Source organism: Leptinotarsa decemlineata, unplaced genomic scaffold (genome assembly GCF_025532065.1).
Source record: "Leptinotarsa decemlineata unplaced genomic scaffold, Ldec_3_MD MMD2_tig00000199_RagTag_RagTag, whole genome shotgun sequence".
In the NCBI taxonomy this organism is placed as follows: Eukaryota; Metazoa; Arthropoda; class Insecta; order Coleoptera; family Chrysomelidae; genus Leptinotarsa; species Leptinotarsa decemlineata.
The window spans coordinates 8,471,563-8,493,825 of NW_027412544.1; the positions used below are offsets into that span (position 1 = coordinate 8,471,563).

The 22,263-nt window shown below is 34.6% G+C and overlaps 2 protein-coding genes across 3 annotated transcripts; one reads left to right on the plus strand and one right to left on the minus strand.

Annotated features, from left to right (window-relative positions):
• Positions 1 to 320: 320 nt before the first annotated feature.
• LOC111502020 (protein TEX261) lies at positions 321 to 3,311 on the minus strand. Of its 2 annotated transcripts, XM_023155969.2 has the most exons (6): positions 2,931 to 2,937; positions 2,731 to 2,859; positions 1,051 to 1,130; positions 777 to 998; positions 589 to 691; positions 321 to 536 (listed from the first exon to the last, which is right to left on the minus strand). In XM_023155969.2, the coding sequence occupies exons 3-6, from the start codon at positions 1,057 to 1,059 to the stop codon at positions 421 to 423; spliced, it is 450 nt and encodes a 149-aa protein (XP_023011737.2). In that variant the 5' UTR covers positions 1,060 to 1,130; positions 2,731 to 2,859; positions 2,931 to 2,937; the 3' UTR covers positions 321 to 420. The 2 variants fall into 2 exon arrangements, with proteins under 2 accessions (XP_023011737.2, XP_023011738.1); XM_023155970.2 differs by lacking the exons at positions 2,731 to 2,859; positions 2,931 to 2,937 and adding an exon at positions 3,150 to 3,311.
• Positions 3,312 to 5,758: 2,447 nt separating this feature from the next.
• Positions 5,759 to 21,899, plus strand: IFT46 (Intraflagellar transport 46). Its single transcript, XM_023155968.2, has 6 exons — positions 5,759 to 6,052; positions 6,105 to 6,254; positions 11,165 to 11,439; positions 11,560 to 11,824; positions 16,623 to 16,735; positions 21,424 to 21,899. Exons 1-6 carry the CDS (start codon positions 6,026 to 6,028, stop codon positions 21,713 to 21,715), a joined length of 1,122 nt encoding a protein of 373 aa, XP_023011736.2. The 5' UTR covers positions 5,759 to 6,025; the 3' UTR covers positions 21,716 to 21,899.
• The last annotated feature ends 364 nt before the right edge of the window (positions 21,900 to 22,263 follow it).

Below are 22,263 nucleotides of genomic sequence, written 5' to 3' on the forward strand. Positions count from 1 at the left end.
TTGATTGTCTCGCCATATATTTCAATTTTTATCCATGAAATTGTACTACATTGGTTTGTTTTTATTGACGTTCAGTTTGTTTGATACTGAGTAGATCACTTGCTGCCAGTCAAACTATCATCTGCAGAGAGATTTATGGACTCACTTTTGGATATAATTATTATCATTCGAATGTAAAGAATTCAGTATACTTTTCAGTGGAACATTCGTTGTTTAAACGAAATCTGTTCCCTGCACCTGTATAATGCTTTTATAATATATTTATCATTAACAAAGAGGGATTCTTATGAGGAACACAGAATTTAAGAAAAATTGCAATATCAGTAAGAAACCTTGTTTTTCCATCACATTTTGACATTCCACAAAATGGTACTTTACATATTATACCATTGAAATAATTCATTAGTTCTTTGATCACAATCAAAATCCCTTTTTTGTCCTTACCGGTAATACCGATTCTTTCGCATAGTTGAAGAAAGTGAGCAATCCATATTTCTTGTTTCTTTTTGAGAAATAACTTGACACTACATCAGCTTCTGAAAAGAAAGATTGACTGAAAATGTGATATCTGACCATCCAAAATATTACCTCTTCCATCTATACTCGTAGGTAGAACATTATCATTTGCAGATAATGACACAAAAAGGGCAAATGGTACCAACCATAAGAATAAGGTAAAATATGCCATCACCTAAAAACAAAAAAAAATTATATGGTGTTCATCTGAGAGCAAATATTCTTCCCCTTTTTCAAACATTGGTTTTATAAATGATTACCTCTGAGAAAGGATGATACACAGATGTGAAGTGACTAAAAGCCAGGTAATGGTTGACTATAATAAAAACAACAGCTGCTAAGAATTCTAATGATAAGAAGGAAACAAAGGGAAAATTTCTCAGTATCACATAATGAGAAAGCTGTGCTAATATTCCACAAATTATAATAGGCAATGGAAAATTTTCACATATCCATAGTAGTATATACAACCCTAGTGTAACCTGAAAAAACAATAATCAAAACTGATCAATGTTTTAAATTATGAGATCTTACAGAGTTCATCCACCAAATCACTCTCTTTGCTATCCTTGTATATTCTTCCACTAATTCAGCCAAGTAGTACAGACCAGCAGCTAAAATATATATTAATGAATAAGATAAAGCCAGAGCCCTAAACCCAAAGAATTCATTATCCTACACCAGATAGGATATTTCGATCTGCCATAAATATCAGTGGTGCTAACTGAATCACAAATACATAGTTGAACTCCACTTTCTTAAACAACGTTTTTCAAAATAGAAAATTTGAAGTACGGACCAGTTTTTTTAGCAATTTTTTGAACGATAATGTTCATATGATATCGCAAAATTAAAGTTTATTAAAAATTCCCAGTAGCTTTGGTAATTTGATTATCATCACTCAAATTATTACTTGTTTCATTACAGCCCCAATTATCACCCGAATGGAAGCAATTCTTTCTCTCTTCATTTTCGAAAATTCCACCAAGTATCTGAAATGTGTTGACAGCCCAAACCTCTCATATTACTAGGAACATTTTCCCAAGCTGTACTTCTTCCAGAAACCTCCATTTCAGCTCATGCGGTGTCAATCAGTAATGAAAAATATGAACTGATACTGACCTCAAATAAATTTATCTTTCTTTAATCAAAGAAGTTGGGACATGTTCTTGATAAGTATCTAATTTTGCTGATATCTATTATTTTGGGGAATTTTCGAAATGAAATTTCAAATTCTCCAGGAACTTCGTATAAGCGTCAAATTAGGAATGGTAAAGCATTTTACAAGACGAAAAACTTAAGCCCATTTTACTTGAACTCCAATTCATATCATTTCATATTTTTTGATGGCTGAAACTAGCCTTAGGTGAAATTTTGAATTTTTTTTGAGGACTACTCAAAATGAAAGATACCAGCAAAACAATATGTAAGTTTATCTTGGAAACTGAAAACTTATTGAAATTTTGATTTCTGCAGAGTTTTAATAATAATTCTAATGTGGACATATCTACAAATCCAAATAAAGGCTTCTAGCAGGTCTAGAAAATTAGTTCAATAAACTTGTTGGAATATGCAACTTCTCTCAGAAACTTCATGTAAGCTTTGAATTAGAAAAGATAAATTCATGTACACATTGGGAACTGTACCAGCTCATTTTTTTAAACAATAACTCATACTTTTTATTACTGATTGATTCCCGAAACCTTATTTTCCTAAACATCTGGAAGTTACAGAAGGAATATTGTATATTAAATTGTCAATTTTCACATGTTTGTTACCAAGTGATATTGAAATATTTCACTAAAAGTGTTTAGCAGTATTGGCAATTATTCATAATTATATAAATGGTCTTTATTTCACATACTCCTTCCACCCTACTCCACTTCTGATTTCTCATTTACTACCTGAATGCAAGGTATAACAAATTTTAATTTGAATTTTATAAAAAAAAAATAAACATTTTTCTGTAAACTTATCAAGTTCACTGAGCCTCTATTAGAGGCTCAGTTGGTTGAGATACACACTTTTTTAAAATGAATACATTTTGCAAAAGAGTGGCTTGGCAGATACCCCAGGAAGGTTTAACAAATTTGAATTCAAATAATGAATATCTTGCTGTGAACAAATCAAGTTCATTGAAAACCTGTCTTGTAGAGGTTCAATTGTTTATTTGAAGTACTGTCATGATGCTCACTTTTTATTTTCAATACTCACCCCCTTTGAGAGATAGATTTCCAATAAAGTCTACTACAGACTTTGAACTAGCGAATTTGTCACAAACAGGGTAGGTATTATTGAATAGTATAGTGATATTATGTATTTCCCTGATATATTCCCATTTGGCTACGGAATGCCTCTTTTAGACAAAGATGAAATATTTCAGCATCACAGCAGTGCATTTTCAGAAATGATACCTCTAAAGAAGTACAGGATGAATTTCTTGTAGAGCCATACTATGCCATTAATAGTGTTGGCTGATAGGAAATAATAAACTTGAATATGTAAACAATTATTGATTACTTCAGAAAAAATATTCTATTTGTTAATTTTCAGACTATATCACATAATTTTGGAATCAAGTCGAAAGTCTAGTTTTGTTGTGGAACAGAAAAGTTATTAAGTGTTATTATTACCTATGGCAATAGTCACGAAAATGAGTTGTACTAAAATTGCTATATAACTTATTAAAGTTAAAAACCACATATTTTTGTCTTATTGCGCTTTTTGTACTCAAATCGAATTAAAAGTTACATTTTAGGTTATATTCGAATGTTTTGACTTTTAATTTTGACAACTGTCATTAGAAAGATGCATAGAAACCCTGAGGTGTTTTCTGGCGTTTAATCGTATTCCCACGTGTATTCATAAACGGTTTGTAGTGACGTCATTAATAATAAGATTCGCCAGAATGGAATGATTCAATTTGTGTCAGATATCAAATTCAATAATACAAACAAACTTTTCAATTTTCTGTAACCTCAATTAGAATCGGATTTGTGCATAAAATTGTTTGCATAAATATTTCAAATATAGCTGCATTTTTGAAACCAGTGTACAGCATTCTTTTTTTTATTCAAAAGTACGGTTCAATAAGGAAAGTGTTAAAATCTACATCCAAGTAATAATTTCCCTTCCTTACAATGTATTTAAGAAAATGTTTTCAATACTTTTTAAACTATAACGATCAAAATAATGCATAAACTGACGTAACGTAACGTCAAATTCCATTTCAAAACCCAGCGACTATGAACGGTACAGGATTGCTTCCTTTTGCGATTTTGTTAAACACGTCACGTGATCTCGTGACGTAACAGCGGTGACTGAATTGATTCGGTACTGCATTTTTAAATTAAAATAAACAAATTTCATGTAAATTTCTTATTAAAATATTATTTTAATATATGTTCAAATACTTAATATAAATGGATTGAAACTAAGTGAATTTTTTTTTTGTGAATGATAGGGCGAGCTATTTTGCCCTTTTAAAAAGTAAGAGGTTTCATCAGTTTTTTATTATTTTCGTGAAAACTGTAACTCCCACACAAATTTTGTAATGAACTTTGTTTTAGATAATATCATTATCTAAAAAATTTTTCTATAACTTTTTCTCCCATCTTTTATAATAAACGGTATATATATAAAAAATATATATTGGTAATAAACTGTTTATAGGTGTAACAACTTTTTTTATTTATCTGACAGAAAATACATGATACGGTTTTTATATTTTATCAGTCTCCTTGTATATTTTGTTGATCAGCTTGAGGTTGAGGAGATACAATATTATGAGGAGAAGAGCAACTTTGAGATGTGGATGGCTTAAAATTATTCAAATTTGATTCAAGTAACATACTGATAGTTTCATTGTGTTTTTTCTGTAAGGATCTGATATTGCGACTTGTATTCTGTAACTTCCCTCTTTTTATCAATTGTTGGATAATTTAGGTTAACACTAGGTATTGCAGTTTTTTTTAAATTTACGATGCAAAGGCAAACCTATAAAAAACATATTTATTTTAACCAGTAAATTGATAGAATAAGTTTTCCTAACAATTCATTTTCAAGATCTCGTTCATTAATCGTTTTCTGTAAAATGTTTGGAACAAATAAATCCATTTTTGAGAGTGAATTTATCCCCTCTTTTGCAGTGACGAATCCATATTCTTTTTGCAAAGTAGTGGAAACCATATCCTGAGCAATAGGAAAAGAGTGAAATATTACATCACTAACACCACTTTCCTTTAAACTCAACTGATTGCTTTTGCAAGTTGACACTGCACAAATACGACCAGGTATTTTAATTAAAAATTACAAGGTTATTTCATGGTTAGACAATTATTGCTACTACTGACAAAAATGTGAATATTTCCAGTTTTTACCTTAATTTAATTCCACAATGGCAAAAAACAAACCTCAAAACGGAAGAAAATAACAGAATCTTATATGGCGTCTACTCGTTACACCAGTTTGAAAAATCCAAAAGCACAAAAAAATACAACTTTCACAATAACAAACTCAATCCAGAAACCTAATTGGTATAATTAAATAAAAATTTAATTAAAACAAACAAAAACAATGTAGTACTGTCCGAAAATATTCCTCAAAAAATGTTAAAATAACACACAGTCTTATGGCAGCTACTAAAAGTGTCATCAGTGTTACGTCACATTTGCTCGGCGCTTGTTTACCGTGCCAATATATGTAAGTAAGCAATCCTGTACGTCCATAATCGTTGTTCAAAACCAACCTCATGTTTGTTTTAAATCATCATGAATACGTTTCAAATCATAGTTGATGTGACGTCATCGTTTCAACGCTAGAATGAATGTATTTGAATCACAGACGAATACGTTTTTAATACATGAGCACCAGAAAACTACTGAAAAATTAATTCATCGATAATTCGATAATGCATTTGTAGCAAGGAAAAGTGTAAAAATATATTTTTACACTTTTCCATGCAATAGTTGGGTATGGTTTTCATCTCATTGGCGTGTTAGGAATCGCAAGACCTCGTTAATTTTTAGCTGACACAAGTTTCGCCTTCTGAGGGTTATCGTTCGCATAGAAATACCATGGTGTCATCATTTAGACCACTCACTATTTAAATATTTTGACGAAAACACTCAATCTAGGGCACTTTCAATTCTTCATAAAATAAAGGGATCCAACGTACTTTGATATTCGTGTTCCATCTATTATCTTGATTATAAACCTGTTTAAAAGTTGAGATATTTTCACGTCGACAGAAAAAAACGTTCATATTTTGTATACGTAATACGGATTAAATAATTTTTCCTCTATTTCCATAATTTATTATCGACCTTTTTTTAGAGAAAATAAAATATTACATAGTGTATGACTGTACTAATACTGTACAATAAATTTCCATGGTCCGAAACAATGTTATAATCACAGGTCGCCTCTTGAGCGGTTGCTACGCAATATAATACAAACAAAATATTTCATCCTAGTTCCAAGTACACTTCTACTTTTCGAATAGAGAGATATGCAAAGATCCTTTTCTGTTATAGATGTTAGAATTTTACGAATTGTTACAAGAAAAAAATAATAATTTTGGTTTTCAGGACGATACCCTCTCACGAGAAGATGCTTTTAAGGACGATACCATCAAAAACACTTATAAAAATGATATTTCACCCAATTCGACGGATTCTGAGGAAGATGTCAACAGTCCAAAACGTTTCTACAAACCGAAAGTATCAAGTTCAAAGCAGGTTGGTAGAAATGTTCAATTATACAGTTCTTAACGTTTAGTGTTCATCGCGTACAGTTGAAAATCCACACATTTTGACTTCCAGTTTTCTATTTATCTGTAGGCTTCATTAGTTTATTTTCATAACTGAATAATTTTTTCATACTCTTTCTATTTATAAAGAGAAGTATGTTTCTATTTCACCCCTGATTTTGACCTTATTTCATTTTAAGAAAATTACGGTCCTCTACATTATATCCGATTTTCTGATTTTACTCTCTACGAGTATAATCAGGTTGAATTTTTATTTAATTTATCATAAAATAATTCCTAGAAAATCGAGTAGTTTTTTTCATTTCACGTAAAAATACAAAGAAAAATTATTGCAAATTTTCAGTTTGTATTACAATTTGTATATCTCACTTCAGTCGGATCACCACTATCAAATAAAACGAAACATACTTTTCATATCTTCTCTCAAATGCTATTCTTGACCAGCTTTATATAAGGTGACTCTCTTGAAAGCGGACACCTCCCTTAAATTTGCAGTTTTCCTCTGATTCTGAAGAACTTTATTTTGAATAGTAGAGTTCAAAAAACTGTACTTTGGGACCAAATATCATTTTCTTTCTACAAAAACCAAGGCCTTCTGCGAATATTTTTATAGGTTGAAATACAAGAAATCGTATTTCATCAGTTCGGACTTCCATTGTCTAATATAATATAAATTGATTTGATAACCCTGCAAAATCACCCGAAAATCACCCGAAGACGATTGTGGATACTAACAATCGAAACGTTGTGACATAACTTGGTTTGAAATCTTTTAATTTTTATTTTTTCATTTTTTTTCAATTTTTGTTAATAATAATTTTATTTTTTCAATTTTTTCAGTTTTTATTATTATTTCAATTTTTATTTGTTTGGTTGTTGTATGTTATTTCTTTGTAATTTCAGTTTTTTGTTTGATAAAATTTTTATTTTCGGTTAATCAAACAAACAAGAAATCGTATTACCTATTTTTTTAGGAAAAATTTAAAATCACTTTTGGACTGGGCCCCCTCTCAAATGGAGGTATACCAAATTTTATAAAAAAATTCAATATTAATAATTCTGTGGTCGAATCAACATTCACAATGTATCATGATAGAATGTTAACTGCACACTTTTGAAATGGTTTTTAAATCTTGGTGCTCTGCTGTGAAGTCGGTCATGCTTATTGCCTATATTGACAAATGTTCTTATTTCTCTTTTCAATCGTTCACTGGTATTTATCCCACCATGGGCAATAGTGGTTTACTCCTTCCAATTCTGCATCTAAGTCTAAGACATCTGGAGAATGCTGTTCTAACTGCTGCTCGGCCATGAATCACCCAATATTTTTGTTGGAGTTCGTTCAGTACCAGTTCCATTCCTCTGTGAAGAAATTTCTCATGATTATGCTGGATGAGCAATTTTGTGAAATCGTGCTTTGGACTCAATATAGCTGGTTGACTAATATCTCTTGACAACCATTTGGATACATTTGTTCGGCCAGAGAGAACCATAACTCCATCTTTCAATTGAGAACATAAACTGGCAAGCTTACTAATTCCACTCAAAGGTTTTCCATTCTTGAGGCAGCATATCTCTGAGATTAAACTCTTTTGTTGTGCATACTGAACCCAAATTTTCTCAGCATCAAATATCTATTCTTTTGTCAAATTGGATTCGAACCTTTTTTTGTTTTTGAGAATGTTGATAAATCTCAAGCACCAAGCCGTAGAACGAATTAATCGTATCCACTTGGGGAATCTTATTACAAGTGGTAAACAATTTTCATAGTTCGTAATTAACAGACATGTTCCAAACTTTTTTTTATAGACACCATATTGTTCACTTCAGATGAAAAGTTAATCAATTTCTCTAAATTGCCGTCTTTAATGAAAGGAGTATTTTGTTTTTTATAAATTATTGTGTCGGTTTTCCAAGCTGATTGGAGACATGAACATCACTTGCATTCTCGTCTGGAACATCTATAAAAGGTTAGAGATTTGTCTCTCTTTTATAGATACTTCCACAGAAGGTATTCAAGTTACTTGGCAAATTTGATTCCACCAAGAGCAGTACATTACAGAAATACCCGACGGATAGCGGCTGCTCATCGTTTTGAGGTTCAACTCAGTACACCTCGAATTTAACTGTTTAGGAACTCTTTCATTTGGAGACATGCATTCATATGTGATACATTTCCTGAGAAACTTTTTCCAAAGGAATTTAATCTCCAGCGATTCAAATCCAACATGAATTGCTACTTTCGCACAGGCACCGTTTTTGGAGCGACTTATGGATTCTCCTGTAGTGCTTGTGTTTTGTCCTTTAGAATATTTTTTTTCATAGTTTGGGCTTCTCTTCGCTAACTCTCATTCAGCTGAACCAATTTTTGTTGCTTGGAGTAGTTACTGAAGCTCCGATACATTCAGGAGGGCGCGCCAGCATTATGAACTAATGACAACTTCCCACACCGAGGGGTAAGTGATCATTGGGTCCGAGAACCATGTGCCCGGAGCAAGCGCAGTGATCCAAGAATGACAGCCTCCTGCATCTGTGCGGCTAGGATTTCTGCCTGAGTGCGGCAAGACGGTATGATTTTAAGATTCGAGAGTAGAGAGGGCATCATTCCACCAATAATCAGAACAACTATCTTGACAGAGTGATCTGGATATAGTCTGCGGAGTTCTTTTCGGACGATATTCGTCTCGCTAGGAGCTGAAAACTCCATGACTAATATCGACTTGCTCTGGTGCTCGAGGCATCAGGCTTGCTAGCTTGTATGATCACTTGGTGATCGAAACACGTGTCGAGGTGGTAAAAATAACGATTTGGTGTTGGGGAGAAAACTCCAGTAATATTCATCTTTGGTGAAGCAACTTTGTTCTTCCCCGACAGTTCCGATGACCAGATCTGTCGAAGTTTGTGCTGATACTTGCCGCGGAGAGAGTTTTTCACTGCTATTACCTCTTGTGAGTAGCGTTGTTCCACTCCGAGGTAAGTGTACATCTCTCCGGCATCCAGATGGTGTAGAATGCTTCCATCTACGAGCTGCACATCCTCTCCGTAGTACCCGCATCGTCCTCTTTTGAGATGGACCATTGCACATTTGTCTATTCCGAATTTCATACCGATAGCATGCGTGTACTCTTCCACCACCCTCAAAAACTGATGGAGATCCTTCTTTCCAGAGGCATAAAGTTTAAGATCATCCACATAAAACAAATGGGTGACCTTATGCCTCCGATTTCCGGAGGTGCCGCAGTTATAGCCTCAAGTATTTCTGAGCGCAACGGATAATGGCAATAGTGAGATGCAGAAGAGAAGGGGACTTGGGGAATCACCCTGAAATGCACCTTTTCTGAAAGTGATCCACCCTGTTTGGACTCTTGTTTGACAAGATAATATGGTGAAGCGAGTTCGCCAAAGTGATATCAGTTGTTCAATGCATCTCACTATTTTGCGGGCACCACAAGGGATCTAAGCAAGTGCAAGATGAGTTCATGCGAAATTATATCAAATGCCTTACGGTAATCGATCCAGGCCATAGAGAGGTTACGCTTATATTGTATCGAGTTCTGCGTTACACATCTATCGATGAGCAGGTTCTCTTTACATCCAGCGACTCCTCTCTTGGACCCTCTCTGCTCATATATCCGTTCAAACACTCGATCAACTGTGGTGAGTATTTGTGTGTATAAGATGCTTGTAAACAACTTATAAACACAAATTCAAGCATGTTATCGGTCTGTAATTCTTAGGAATCGACAAATCTCCGCTTTTGGGGATAAAAACGGTTCTCCCCTCGACAAACCAATCCGGAATCCGCTGCTCTCCGTCCAGCCATGAGTTGAAAACTTGGGCCAGATGGCGGTGGGTGATTGGTACTGTTCAGCCCATCTGGGCCTGGAGGAGCAAAGTTCTTGGAACCCACAACAGTTCTTCGAACCCTTGTGTTCATAGATATCCTTCCAGAAGGATTTCACCTGATCAGCGGTCGGCGGATTATCCACAACACGTGAAGGCTCTTAGAACAAGCAAGAATGTTTTTCGCGGAACCTAAGGTTTTCCGCGATACTTCTCGCTCGCCTCATTAGTGACTTCTTAGTAGCCACTAGCATTCGTATCCTATCAAGGCAGTGCTGTTTGGTGGTCAGCACGCCTTGACCTAAAGTGTGATGGATACCTCGTAGTTTGGCGGCACTGCGGGCGTGAAAGGCCTGTTGGCCGCCCTGTAATCTATCACACATTGGATACGACACGCGAGTTATCTCGCCGACGTGATCTTAGCCTCCATCTTATGTAAACGCCGTTCAATCTTCCGAATCGCAAGGCCGGGATTCCGTCCTTCTGATTCGGAAAGCGATTGGACGACGCTATACACGGCGGTGTTGATTTGCCAGATGTCAGCCACTTCTCTTAGAACACTATGAACCTCCGCATCCAAACAAGCCAGTTCTTGTGGCTTCAAGGGCTTAATTCTGTGGAGCGCCCTGCGTGTTCTGATTGAATCCATTGGTGTCATGATGCGAGTCTCCTCTCCAGCCGTGCCAACGGGTGGTAGAACTGTCACTTCTACCACTTCGTTAGCAGTCTGGGAAAGAGCTATATAGCCCTGCCGCCGAAGATAAGATACGTAATCCCTAAGGTTTTGGGTGGAAAAGGCGGCATGCTCCGATCTCTTAGCTCATGCGTCCATTCAAAGCGTCCGTTTTCATTGCCAGGGTTGTCATCGGTAGGCAAATCATCGTTATGGACCCACCACCTTGCCTCTGAGCCCCCTCCCCCGAGCGGTTATTATTATTATATATTGTTCCAATCCTGTGTAATGAGGGTCAATAACACATTTCCTTTCGTGCTCAACTCCACCTTTATAAAAATTGAATTTACTTTATATTTCAGACACTTGAAGGTTTAGATGACCCAACCAACGACATAAAATCAATCGACAATGAGAAGATTACCAAATTACCCAGTGCTGGACCATCTGGTAGACCAACAGCGGTACCGAGACAAAAAACTAGAAATGAAATGAAGATACTGCATATTTCCAGCGATAGCGAAGACAGTGAAAATGAAGACAGAAAATTGGTTATACCAGGGGAGTATGATCCTAAATTGCACGAAAATTTGGAAGTTGACGAAGACGCTAAAGATATGTTTCAGTTTATTTTGAAGTGAGTAACTATTTTCTATAACATTTATTATCTCAGATGCCATTATCAAGACTTATTACTGCTCCTGATAAGGGCAACTCGTCGTGTACATTCATTTTTCAGAATGAATTCACATTTCAGATACATTCCTCAACAACTTAACTTGGACTATAAGTTCAAACCGTTTATACCAGAATATTTACCCGCTGTCGGGGATATCGATGCTTTTCTTAAAGTTATTCCACCTGAGAAGACTTTAACCGGAGAAGAGTGTCATGAGAAGTTTTCCCATTTGGGTTTGACCGTTCTTGATGAACCAGCTACAAACCAAAGTGATCCAGCTCTGCTATACTTACAGTTAAGGGCTGCTTCAGTGAATCCAAGCAAAAGAAATGATGGAAATGTGGTACGTAAATATATTATTTTTAGAAAACTCTCAGTTTCAATTGAAAAAAATGAAATTGAAAAAATGTACTCCTGACAAAATGCTGTTTACTTATGATAAGTATCATTCGTGCGATATTCGTGAATGAATAAGTAAATAAATGTATTACAACTCAACACAGTACTTTTTAATAATTGCACTTATTTCACTGGCTTGTTCAAATAATTTTATTTTCCTGGGGTGAGCATTTACATGAATTGTCTAATTCTTTCAATACGCCGTCTTATCCTTCCGTCTGATTCTGATGACTTTTCTGAATCCAATGGAATCCAATGTTTCTTATATGAGATACTAGATCAAGGGTCGGCAACCTAAGGCACGTATGCCAGACTTGGCACGCCTGGCGGTTAAAAATGGCATGCATAACTTTGTGAAGAAGCAATAAAATAAAGATTTAATTTTAAGGATACTTATTGTGAATTCAAAATAATCTACGGGACTGTACACGGCAACGTATCTTGACTGAGCTAAGTGACGGCAGGCCAGGCTAGAATGACGCGACAGCGACGGGACAATTCTAAAAAAGAGAAGACGAAAGGAGTTGACGGTTATACGGAAATCTTCTAGAATACGGATTTACCGTTATATAGGCATGTATTCAGATAAGTTTCAAAATGAAAGTTTATTGGCAAAAGTTGTAGCGCGAAATATTGAGAGGCGAGTTACTGAAATGGTAGAAAATGTACGGAAATAACTAATCGACGCCATTTAACAGAAAATCTTATTTAGTATGTCGTAGTTAGTATTTAGTATGAAAGTGTCGACGTTAATGACATTTCCCGGTTGGCAATCGTTGCGCGGTACTATGACAATAACCGTGTGTATGAAGAACTGATATGTCTGCTTCCATTGGAAGGAATGACAAGAGGCAAATATATATTATCAGAATTCGTTAACCGTTTTCAGAAACAGGGAATAGATTCAACTAAGATTTTTTGCGTAACTACAGATGGAGCACCCGCTATGATCTGGACACATAAGGGATTTGTATCTCTTCTTGCTGCTCGCATTGGTCGACCACTTTTGAAATTTCAATGTATCATACATCAAGAAAGTTTGTGCGCGCAGATCTCCAGCGGAAGCTTAACCTTCGTGATGGATACCGTTGTTAAAGTTATCAACTACATTGCTGGTCGTTCTTCTTTAACTCACAGACAATTTAAGTCATTTTCACAAGAAATGGAAAGTGCATATTCAGATATTCCATTACACAGCAATATATGTTGTCTTAGCGGTAAAGTGCTTTCTAGATTTGTGGAATGTTTGGGAGAAATTAGGTCATTTTTGCTGTATTTTCTGAACTAGATACTAAAGAATGGATTTGTAAGATAATGTTTCTATACCTGATATTACAAATCATCTCGGCGAACTAAAAAAGTTGCAAGGATCGGGTCAAACTGTTCTAGATTTGTATGATTCTTGGAAGTCTTTCAAAATGAGAATAGTTGTATTTATTCGCGATATTATCTCCCATACATATAAATACTTTCAAAATCTAAAAACATACTTACCCAACCTTAATGATTGTGATAATGCTGCATTTAATGAGGAAATTTTAAACTACATGACCTCATTGAAAGAAGTATTTGCTGAAATAGGTCAAGATTTTGATAAACATGGCCACATGTTCTCCTTCTTGATAAAACCAGACTTAATGGATTTTACTAGCATTCCTTTTAATGATTATTTTTTCGCATGGATGGAAATTCAAGATTTTGAGCTTCAGCATATTGAATTTTAGGAACTCCGAGTAATAGAAGACAAAATTTGTGGAACTAAGAAGAGTTTTAAAAGGTCATCCTCAGGATAAATCAAACGAAATACTGAATTGTTGGGTCAGTTTGTAGGTAAATTTATTTGCCTCAAAAAATGGGCAGCTCTTTGTTAAAAGTTTACCGACCCCTGTTCTAGATCAACGTATCAGCAATGAACAAGCAACCTTCTGCTATAATATAAATGATAAGACTTATTTCCATCGAAAGGCATAAAAGAATCAGAAGTTTCTTTCCGTTATATATTTTGTTTGATGAATATGATAATAATAGAGTTCTAATTTTTATTTACCATCATACAATCAAAATAATAACAGAAATATAAAAGTTATTGGAAAAAAATCAGAGATCGGAGACAAAACTGACTTCAGAATTGAATTTACGCATATCTTCGGAAACAAACATTTTGTGAAAAATAATAGTCTGCAAAAAAGCTTTTTGGCTTTCACTTCTCCATATTCATAGAAAAAAAATGTGGAAATCTTCCAAAGAAGACAAGAAAGCATTTCAGGACAAAATAATGTAGACCATGTGTAGAAGTTACTTTCGGATAAAAGCTGGAAAAAATGCCCTTTTGAAACAACTACTTTCACATGAACAAAGTATTACACGAAACAAAAATACTTTTGGAACAACAACTTTCACATGAACATTGAATTGAACGAAAATCACTTTTTCCTATTCAGTTTGTCCTTCAAATATTCTTTATGGTATTGAATATCATATGTAGGAACGATTCACAATATAAAAAAGTAACGATATGAAATTATACTGTAACGAATTAAAGAATTAACTGTCTTAAACAAATTTATTTTAACAATACTTCACTATCACAACTAATTTATTTACACCACTCAGTAACTAACGCTTAATTTATCTTCACCGTTTGTTAACTGCTCGATTCGCTTTCTTGGTACAGACTACTCTTCGGGACGAAGAGCGACGTTTTTATATCGTCAACGAACGTTCCGGATCCCTCTGCGGATTTCGGGACCCATCCGGAGTTTTCGCAGTATTTCGCGATGCGTCATGCGTTTGCTGACTGGGACATCGGTCAGGGCCGGCTTCAGATTCATTACAATACTAACATGAAACACTATCATCCCCGAAAGTGGGCTTCGAAGTTTCGGAATAAGACACTTTTCTCATTACCTCACCAGCATCGTTCTGAATAATATTTCAAGAAGAAGTACTTATTTCATTCATAATATTTATTACTTTATGTCACGGATAAAAAAACTAGTTATATCACGATGACAGTAAGTAAAGAAATTCATCTTTACATATATTAAATTCAATCCCAGCCATAGGAATCTTGGTAATATTGAAAGGGGTATACAAAATATTGTAGGAAACTTCCAAAAGAAGGAAGAAAGCAATTAAGTTCATAATGAACTCACAAAGATGTGTAGATCATATATAGAAGTTACTTTCGGATACAAACTGAAAAAAAAGCTCTCTCGAAACAACTATTTTAAATGAACATTGAATTTTACGACGGAAAAATTCTTTTGAAACAACCACTTCCATATGAATATTGAATTATACAAAAATTACTATTCATAACTGTTGACCGATGGCATGGGTTATGTTGTCTTTGAGGACCGCTGTGGTTTGTGGTTTATTCGCATACAACTGCAACTTAAGAAAACCCCACATAACAAAGTCTAATGGGGCAAATGGCACGATCTCGGTGGCCAGTTCACATCACTTTAATGTGACAATGTGGCATGATCTGTGTGGTACATAGCGCCGTCCTTTGAAACCCCATGTCGATGGTGTTCAGATCATCCAGTTCAGGCTAAAAGGAGTTGGTAATCATCGACCTATAGTGCTCGCCGCTGACAGTGATGGCCTGGCCAACGTCGTTCTCAAAGAAATATGAACCGATGATGCTGCCAGCCCAAAATGCACACCGTACAGTGTTCGGGATGCGTTAAACGCTCTTTGATCTCATGCGGATTGTTATCGTCCCAAATTCGACAATTTTGTTTGTTCACGAACCCATTCAACCAGAAATGAGCCTCATTACTGAAGATGATTTTTCGATGAAAATTAAAGTCAATTGCCAACTGCTTAGAGCCCATTCAGCAAACACACGTCGTTATCTATGGACTTTTACCTTCAGTTCCTGGGTCAGTTGATTTTTTGTACGGTTGCAGGCTCAAGTCAGGACGCAAAATTTGCCAAGTTGTGTTCTGTGAAAGGCCGAGTTCTAGTGAGCAACGCGAAATCGACAGCCTCGGATTCTTTCTGCACACTCTCATAGACAGCGGCGATGTTTTCGGCAGATCTTGCGTTTCGTCGACGAGTATTGATCCATCGTTTAGGAAACCAGTGGACTCAAAATTATCCACCACATTGCGAAGAGTCCTCTCGAGAGGACGATTATGCCGACCGGAACATTGGTGACCCATTTTGCTTAAAAATTTTTATTATTTGCACGTGTTGTTAAAAGATCTATCCGTCCATGATGATTTCGCAAAACAGACTGAACAAATGACAACTAATTTGACAGATGTAGCTTCAACAAGATGGCGGGCGTCAATTGACAAAGTTCGGAAGTCCTTGTTAGAAGACCCTATATATGATGACACTATTTTAGAGCGTCAACAATTTACAGGAATGAAAAAGTGTTGAAATTGTACTATATGCAATTAGTATTACCTATGAATCAGTAGAATTTGAAATATGAAGTCTACGACTTCATATCTTGAACCATAACAGTATCATTGAACGAAAGTAGTAACTTATCGGAGTGAACTGAAAAGTTTACACTTTCTACATCTCTATAGAGTCCTACATTACAATTTTTATATTTTATTTTGATCGTGGAAGGTTGAAATACTCCAGAAAAGTCAATAAAAAAAAGTAGTTATTCTTGAAAACTAAAAAGTTCTAGCTTTGATGCATTTTCGTAGTCTCTTATATGATCTATTTTTCTCTGCAAGGCCCCATATTATACTACTAATTCATTTTTATTTCAGGTAGTTAAAAAAGTTGATAATATCGAGAAAAATGCGAAAATAATTGATAAATGGATAAAGGATATATCGGATTTACATAAAAGTAAATCATCTCCTATAGTTCGATATTCTGAGTAAGTATTATTATTCTAACCTTCAGAATTTATCTTTGGAATTGAGTTGCATTTAATAATAAAAAATAAAATTTTATGAATGCTTCTACATTATCTACAAGAAAAACAAAACCGAAACTTTTTGTTGTTGCAAAGTTTTTTTGAATGTTTTTTTTAATTAACACGCTTTTATTAGCTTCACCTCTATGTATGTCATAATATTAAAGCCATGAAACTGTTGTATTTCACATACGTACGTACGTTCGAAGATAGAATATGCAAGTATCGTCTGGAGTCCATTCTATGAGATTCATAACATAGCCATTGAAAGAGTTCAAAGAAAGTTTTGTAAATTTCTAATTTTCTGAATAGATGGTTCTTACTTATCTTATTATCTTATCAGTAATGATGTCATATATGAACCTTTCGAATTTTTTAGTTTAGAGCATCGCAGAGAATGTGCGTCGCTCATATTTTTGTTCAAGTTAGTGAGTGAGAGAGTTGACTGTCCTAAAATTGTTGATCAAATTAACTTCAATGTACCACGGCCAGCTTCACGATCTCAATCTATTTTTAGACCTCTCAGAGCAAGAACTGACATTATGCTCAATTCCCCAATATATGTTATGTGCACAACACTAACCTTCATAATATTATTAGAATTGCTAACGTGTACTTGAAGTAGGTAATTAGAATTAGTTTTTCTTTTTTGTTCATTTTATTTTTCGTTTATGGTGAAGTATTGTGAATAAAATTTTATGTTGTCCTGTAAATGGGTAACTGTTGGACAATAAAGCTATAATAATTATTATTACTATTATTATAGATGGTTCTTCTTTGGCTTGGGGATGTGGATAACTGTCGCGTTCTTGAACGGGTACGGGAAGTGCTGCAGTCTGAGTATAGCTTTTATGACATTTGTTACAGCTGCTATACCCTTTCGTGATAGGCCTTTCAAAGCCCGGTTTGTTATTTGGTCTGGGTCTGGGGCTTTCCGAATAGCTAGACGTCTTAAGATATCTTTCACTTCTTGTCTCCTTCTTTGTCCCTTCTTTTTTCCCGAGTCTTACGTACCATCGTTTCCACCTGTGTCTCTATTTCTTCTATTTCGTCCATGAACGGGTCGTCGTTCTCTCTACACTGCCTTTCGAAATTTTCCGAACTAAAATGCTGAAATTTTTCTCCGGTTTTACATTATCATAGGGGGGCGTGGCTTCGTTTCTATTGATTGGAAAACCTAACCTATTTTGAGAACAATTGAGTACAGTGTACTTTCATTAACGTTTATTGACTCTTCTTTTTTATTGAAAGTATCTCTGTGTTTCTGAGTTTCTATACCGACCAACACACACAGACAGGTACCTGAATAAAAATTCTAAACACCAGCCACAACAAAATTAAAATTAGATGATCTTTAGTACACTTTTCCTATTCCTTGTATTGAGTATTATTGAAAGAATATTTGTCCTGACGTCTTGATTCATTATTATTCTCTACAATATATTAAGTTTTTCCATGTTGACCATAAAAAACATCATACCCTTCCTAAATTTTCCATCTAAGATGAAGAGCTTGATTCCAATCCTTGGAGTTTTTTACTTAAACTGTATAACTTTTCTCTCAATCTATTCACCTTCTTATTTCTCATAGAATATAATTAGCGATTTATCTTCCGCATCTTTCTTGACTAATTGAATATTTATTCATCTGTAGAAAGCTGAATATTAGTAACACGATAACAAGGAGTTAGTCAAAAGGTTTTCTTGTGTTTCGAAATATAATCGAGACAGGATGCAAAAATGCCAAACTACATAGTAAAGGCTATTCGAAGTCAATTCGAATGGTATAAAAACTGAATGTAGTTATTGAACGTCGGCATTTCCTTTGTATGGCATGGGCGGCGTGGTACAATTTAAGAGGTCTAATCATTATTTTTATGTGGGAGGTTAGGTTAGGTTAGGTGGGTTTCATATGGTATTATAGTCTATTTCAAAAAAGTGTAGAGTAATAAATCATGAAGTGTCATAAAATTTGCCTGAATTTCGTTGTCGTCCATGGGCGTAGGCAAATCTTAGGATTATTAAACTTAATAATTAAAGTAAATTAAAAATTACAGACATAGATAATAATAAAAGGCCATTTTTGGGAAGTAATTTGGTCTAAAACTAAGTACCTACATGTATTTAGGTAAGTAAAATTTCTTAAAAAAGATTAAGATTAATTTTAGTCGTTCTTGTAAACTTATTTAATATGCAATTTGGTTTCATATACTTGAGCATGATTTCTCAAAAAAGGGTTAACACTTAGTTCCGAGGTGCCATGTCATTATAATAATCCCTTTTTGACCCTGCCCACCAATCATGCAATACCTATTAAACCCAGGTAATTAAGAAAAAGGGTTTAAATATATTGTAATGGTGTCTTAAACATTCGAGTTATAATAGTAATTGTTACTACACCAATTAAACGTACAGTGATATTGTGATATAGAAATAGTGAAAAAGTTATAAAATGGGGACATTTACTCCAAAGAAAAGAAGTATAAAAAATTCTCCGCTATCTGTTTGCGAAAAAGTTATAATTTTAAATGTATATGATTGCATAAAACACGATCACCCTAGTTTGTCTGTGCAAGAAAGTGTTGAGCGATGTGCCCGAATGACTGGAATTGGACAGTCCACGATTTTTAAATTATTGCGAGAAAGAAAGATATCAGGCCAGGTAAGTCCATGCAAGAGAAAATCAGGAAGACCAATAAAAATCTTAGATGAAGACACCAAATGTGACATTCGAAGAAAAGTTCATTCGTTTTATTTTAAAAAGGAAATACCCACTCTTGAAAAAATATTTATCGAGATAAGCCAAGATAACGATATTCCTTTGATATCCAGAAAACTTTTATGGAAAACTTTAAAAAGTATGAATTTTGCCTGGGAAAAGCACAATCGAAAGGCACTATTACTGGAAAGTGATGAAATTGTTTGCTGGAGACGAAAATATTTGACAACTATAAAGCAGTACCGCAGAGAGCAAAAGAAAATTTTTTATCTTGATGAGACGTGGATAAACGAAGGTTATATAGTCAAAAAAATGTGGCAAGATAAAAATATAACAAGTTCTCGCCAAGCTTTCATAGAAGGCCTTTCGACGGGTATTAAAGTGCCTTCGGGAAAAGGGAAGAGGCTTATAATTGCTCACATTGGAAGCGAAGACGGATTTTTAAAAGAAGGTTTGTTAAGCTTTGAGTCGTGCCGGACGGGAGATTATCATGAGGACATGAATTCGGATGTCTTCGAAGACTACTTCGGGGAAATGTTAAAATTTCTTTCAGCTGATTCGGTCGTGGTTATGGATAATGCAAGCTACCATTCAAGGCGCTTAGAGAAGGTACCAACTTCAGCTTGGAGAAAGCAAGAAATTATTAACTGGCTGTCAAATAAAGGTATTCAGTTTGAGACGAATTCAGTAAAGAAGGAACTACTAGCCATAGTAAAACAACATAAATCTCGCTTCATGAAATATGCCGTAGAAGATGTAGCAGAAAAGTATAAAGTAACTGTGCTGCGCCTACCGCCATATCATTGCGAATTAAATCCTATAGAACTTATATGGGCACAAGTTAAAGGATATGTTGCAAGGCACAATACCACATTTAAAATGAAAGATGTCAAGGTATTGTTTGATCAAGCCATTATGGAAATCACATCAGAAAACTGGCAAAAAGCAATCCAGCATGTTTTAAAAGAGGAAGATAAAATGTGGGAACTGGACAACTTGGTCGATCAGGTGGTTGACCCTATAATTATAACACCAGGGGATGATGACAGTTCTTCGGATGAAGACTATACTGATGTAGAATAATTTAATTGAATTGTAAATATACTGTAGCGGGATAAGCAATCTGGACAGAGACCAGTGTATCAGTGACAGTGACACTTTTGCTTAGGTTAGGGTTTAGAATTAGGGTAGTCTGAATAATTATTTTCTCGAAAGGTTCTCGAAAATTGTACCTAGTAATCTCTAGAACATTCAATTAGGGTATAAATAGAGTGTTGTTAAACGTTAAGGGAAGTTCACAGTTTTAGTATTGTTCAAGTGTCAAATTGTAATAACGTATCCAGTAAAGTTCTTGTCGTTTTTGTGAATAAATTGATTTAAAGTCCCCACAAGTGTTTCAATACGTAAAGTTCGTTCGTGTGTGTTTGTGAGTATTTCCCGATTTCGGTTCGTATATATTTTATTGTTACATTTTATATTTTTTTAATAACACTGTTCTGCTGTATTAAATTTTTATTTCCTTTAATATAATTTTTATGAATGCATATTCTTTTGGCAATTATCCCACTAGCGCGCCTCTGGCTCAGTATTTATCCGTCGATAACAATGGACAAATCCCTTAAAACAGGGTGATACCTACCTGCTCTTTATGAAACGACATAATTTTGCAATGCGGACTAGGGAAGTGACAGAATTTATTGACGGATCACCCTGTAGCGCTTTTGAATACTTAATGAGATTTTATTACTCTACACTCTTTTGAAATAGAATATAACTAGTAAATTTGTCAGATCCGTTTGTATTGACCTAGTATAGACTATAACTGTTGAGGAAGACAACACCTCATTCCTTCGGAAAAACGCGAAATTTCATGGCATCTGACATTCTGTTATCCTTATTATAAAAATATATCTCATACTGTTTTTTCATAGACCGATGCCTGATTTGGATGACCTGATGCAGGAATGGCCAGAAGAAGTCGAAAAAAGATTGAAACAAAACGGTTTTCCTGCTCCAAATGACATGTCTCTGTCAGAGTACGTGGATACAGTATGTTCTGTATTTCAAATACCCATCGCCAAGAAAAAGATTCAATCGCTACATCTTCTATTTTGTCTTTATGCAGCCATTAAACAAACGCAGCTCTATCAGTCTTCTTCAATGAATGAAAAATTGACCAATATTTCCTCTAAAAAGGAGGCGGACCAATTAGTTTTAGATTAAAATATCTTGCAACCACTTTCTGAATTTCACTTGACATCTCATACCTATATCTCTGGCTATATTCGTGAATTTGAATAACATATATATGAATAAATGGATATATTCGAAAATATACATAAATTATTTTTTTATTCTTTGTGAATTACAAACAATTCTGTAACGTCAATAAAAATATTTTTCATTCCTTATTGGGTTTCATTCGATAGGCGGTTATATAGGTGGTTTTCTAAAAACATGCCAATATTTAAGTTCATTTTTCGGACTATTTTGACAAAACATTGTATGTACAACGACAAGGTGTTGAAGTTTCAAGAAACATTCTTCATCACAATTTTGGTGTGACCCTAAATATTTTTGTGAAATGTATTCTACGTCTTCTATGCATAATAAAGTATTTTCTGTTGTTCAATATACTTTAGTATTCTTGTTAGTGGCGTCCGAGCGGAATTTTCACTCAATCATTTTGTATTGAAAAGTAATACGCCATTGTTTTTGCTGAAGTAAAATTATTTTTATTTCTTTTTTAATGAATCTGGTCACTTGATAGT

Bases quoted from the DNA above. Each gene is read 5' to 3' on its own strand.
- IFT46 (XM_023155968.2), top strand. From the start codon at position 6,026: ATGCAAAGATCCTTTTCTGTTATAGAT. The intron at 6,053-6,104 runs GTTAGAATTTTA...TTTGGTTTTCAG, and splicing joins GATCCTTTTCTGTTATAGAT to GACGATACCCTCTCACGAGA. The intron at 11,440-11,559 runs GTGAGTAACTAT...TTCACATTTCAG, and splicing joins ATGTTTCAGTTTATTTTGAA to ATACATTCCTCAACAACTTA.
- LOC111502020 (XM_023155970.2), bottom strand. From the start codon at position 3,219: ATGTGGTTTTTAACTTTAATAAGTTATATAGCAATTTTAGTACAACTC. The intron at 1,131-3,149 runs GTAATAATAACA...TATATATTTTAG, and splicing joins TTTCGTGACTATTGCCATAG to CTGCTGGTCTGTACTACTTG. The intron at 692-776 runs GTAATCATTTAT...TTTTGTTTTTAG, and splicing joins TGTATCATCCTTTCTCAGAG to GTGATGGCATATTTTACCTT.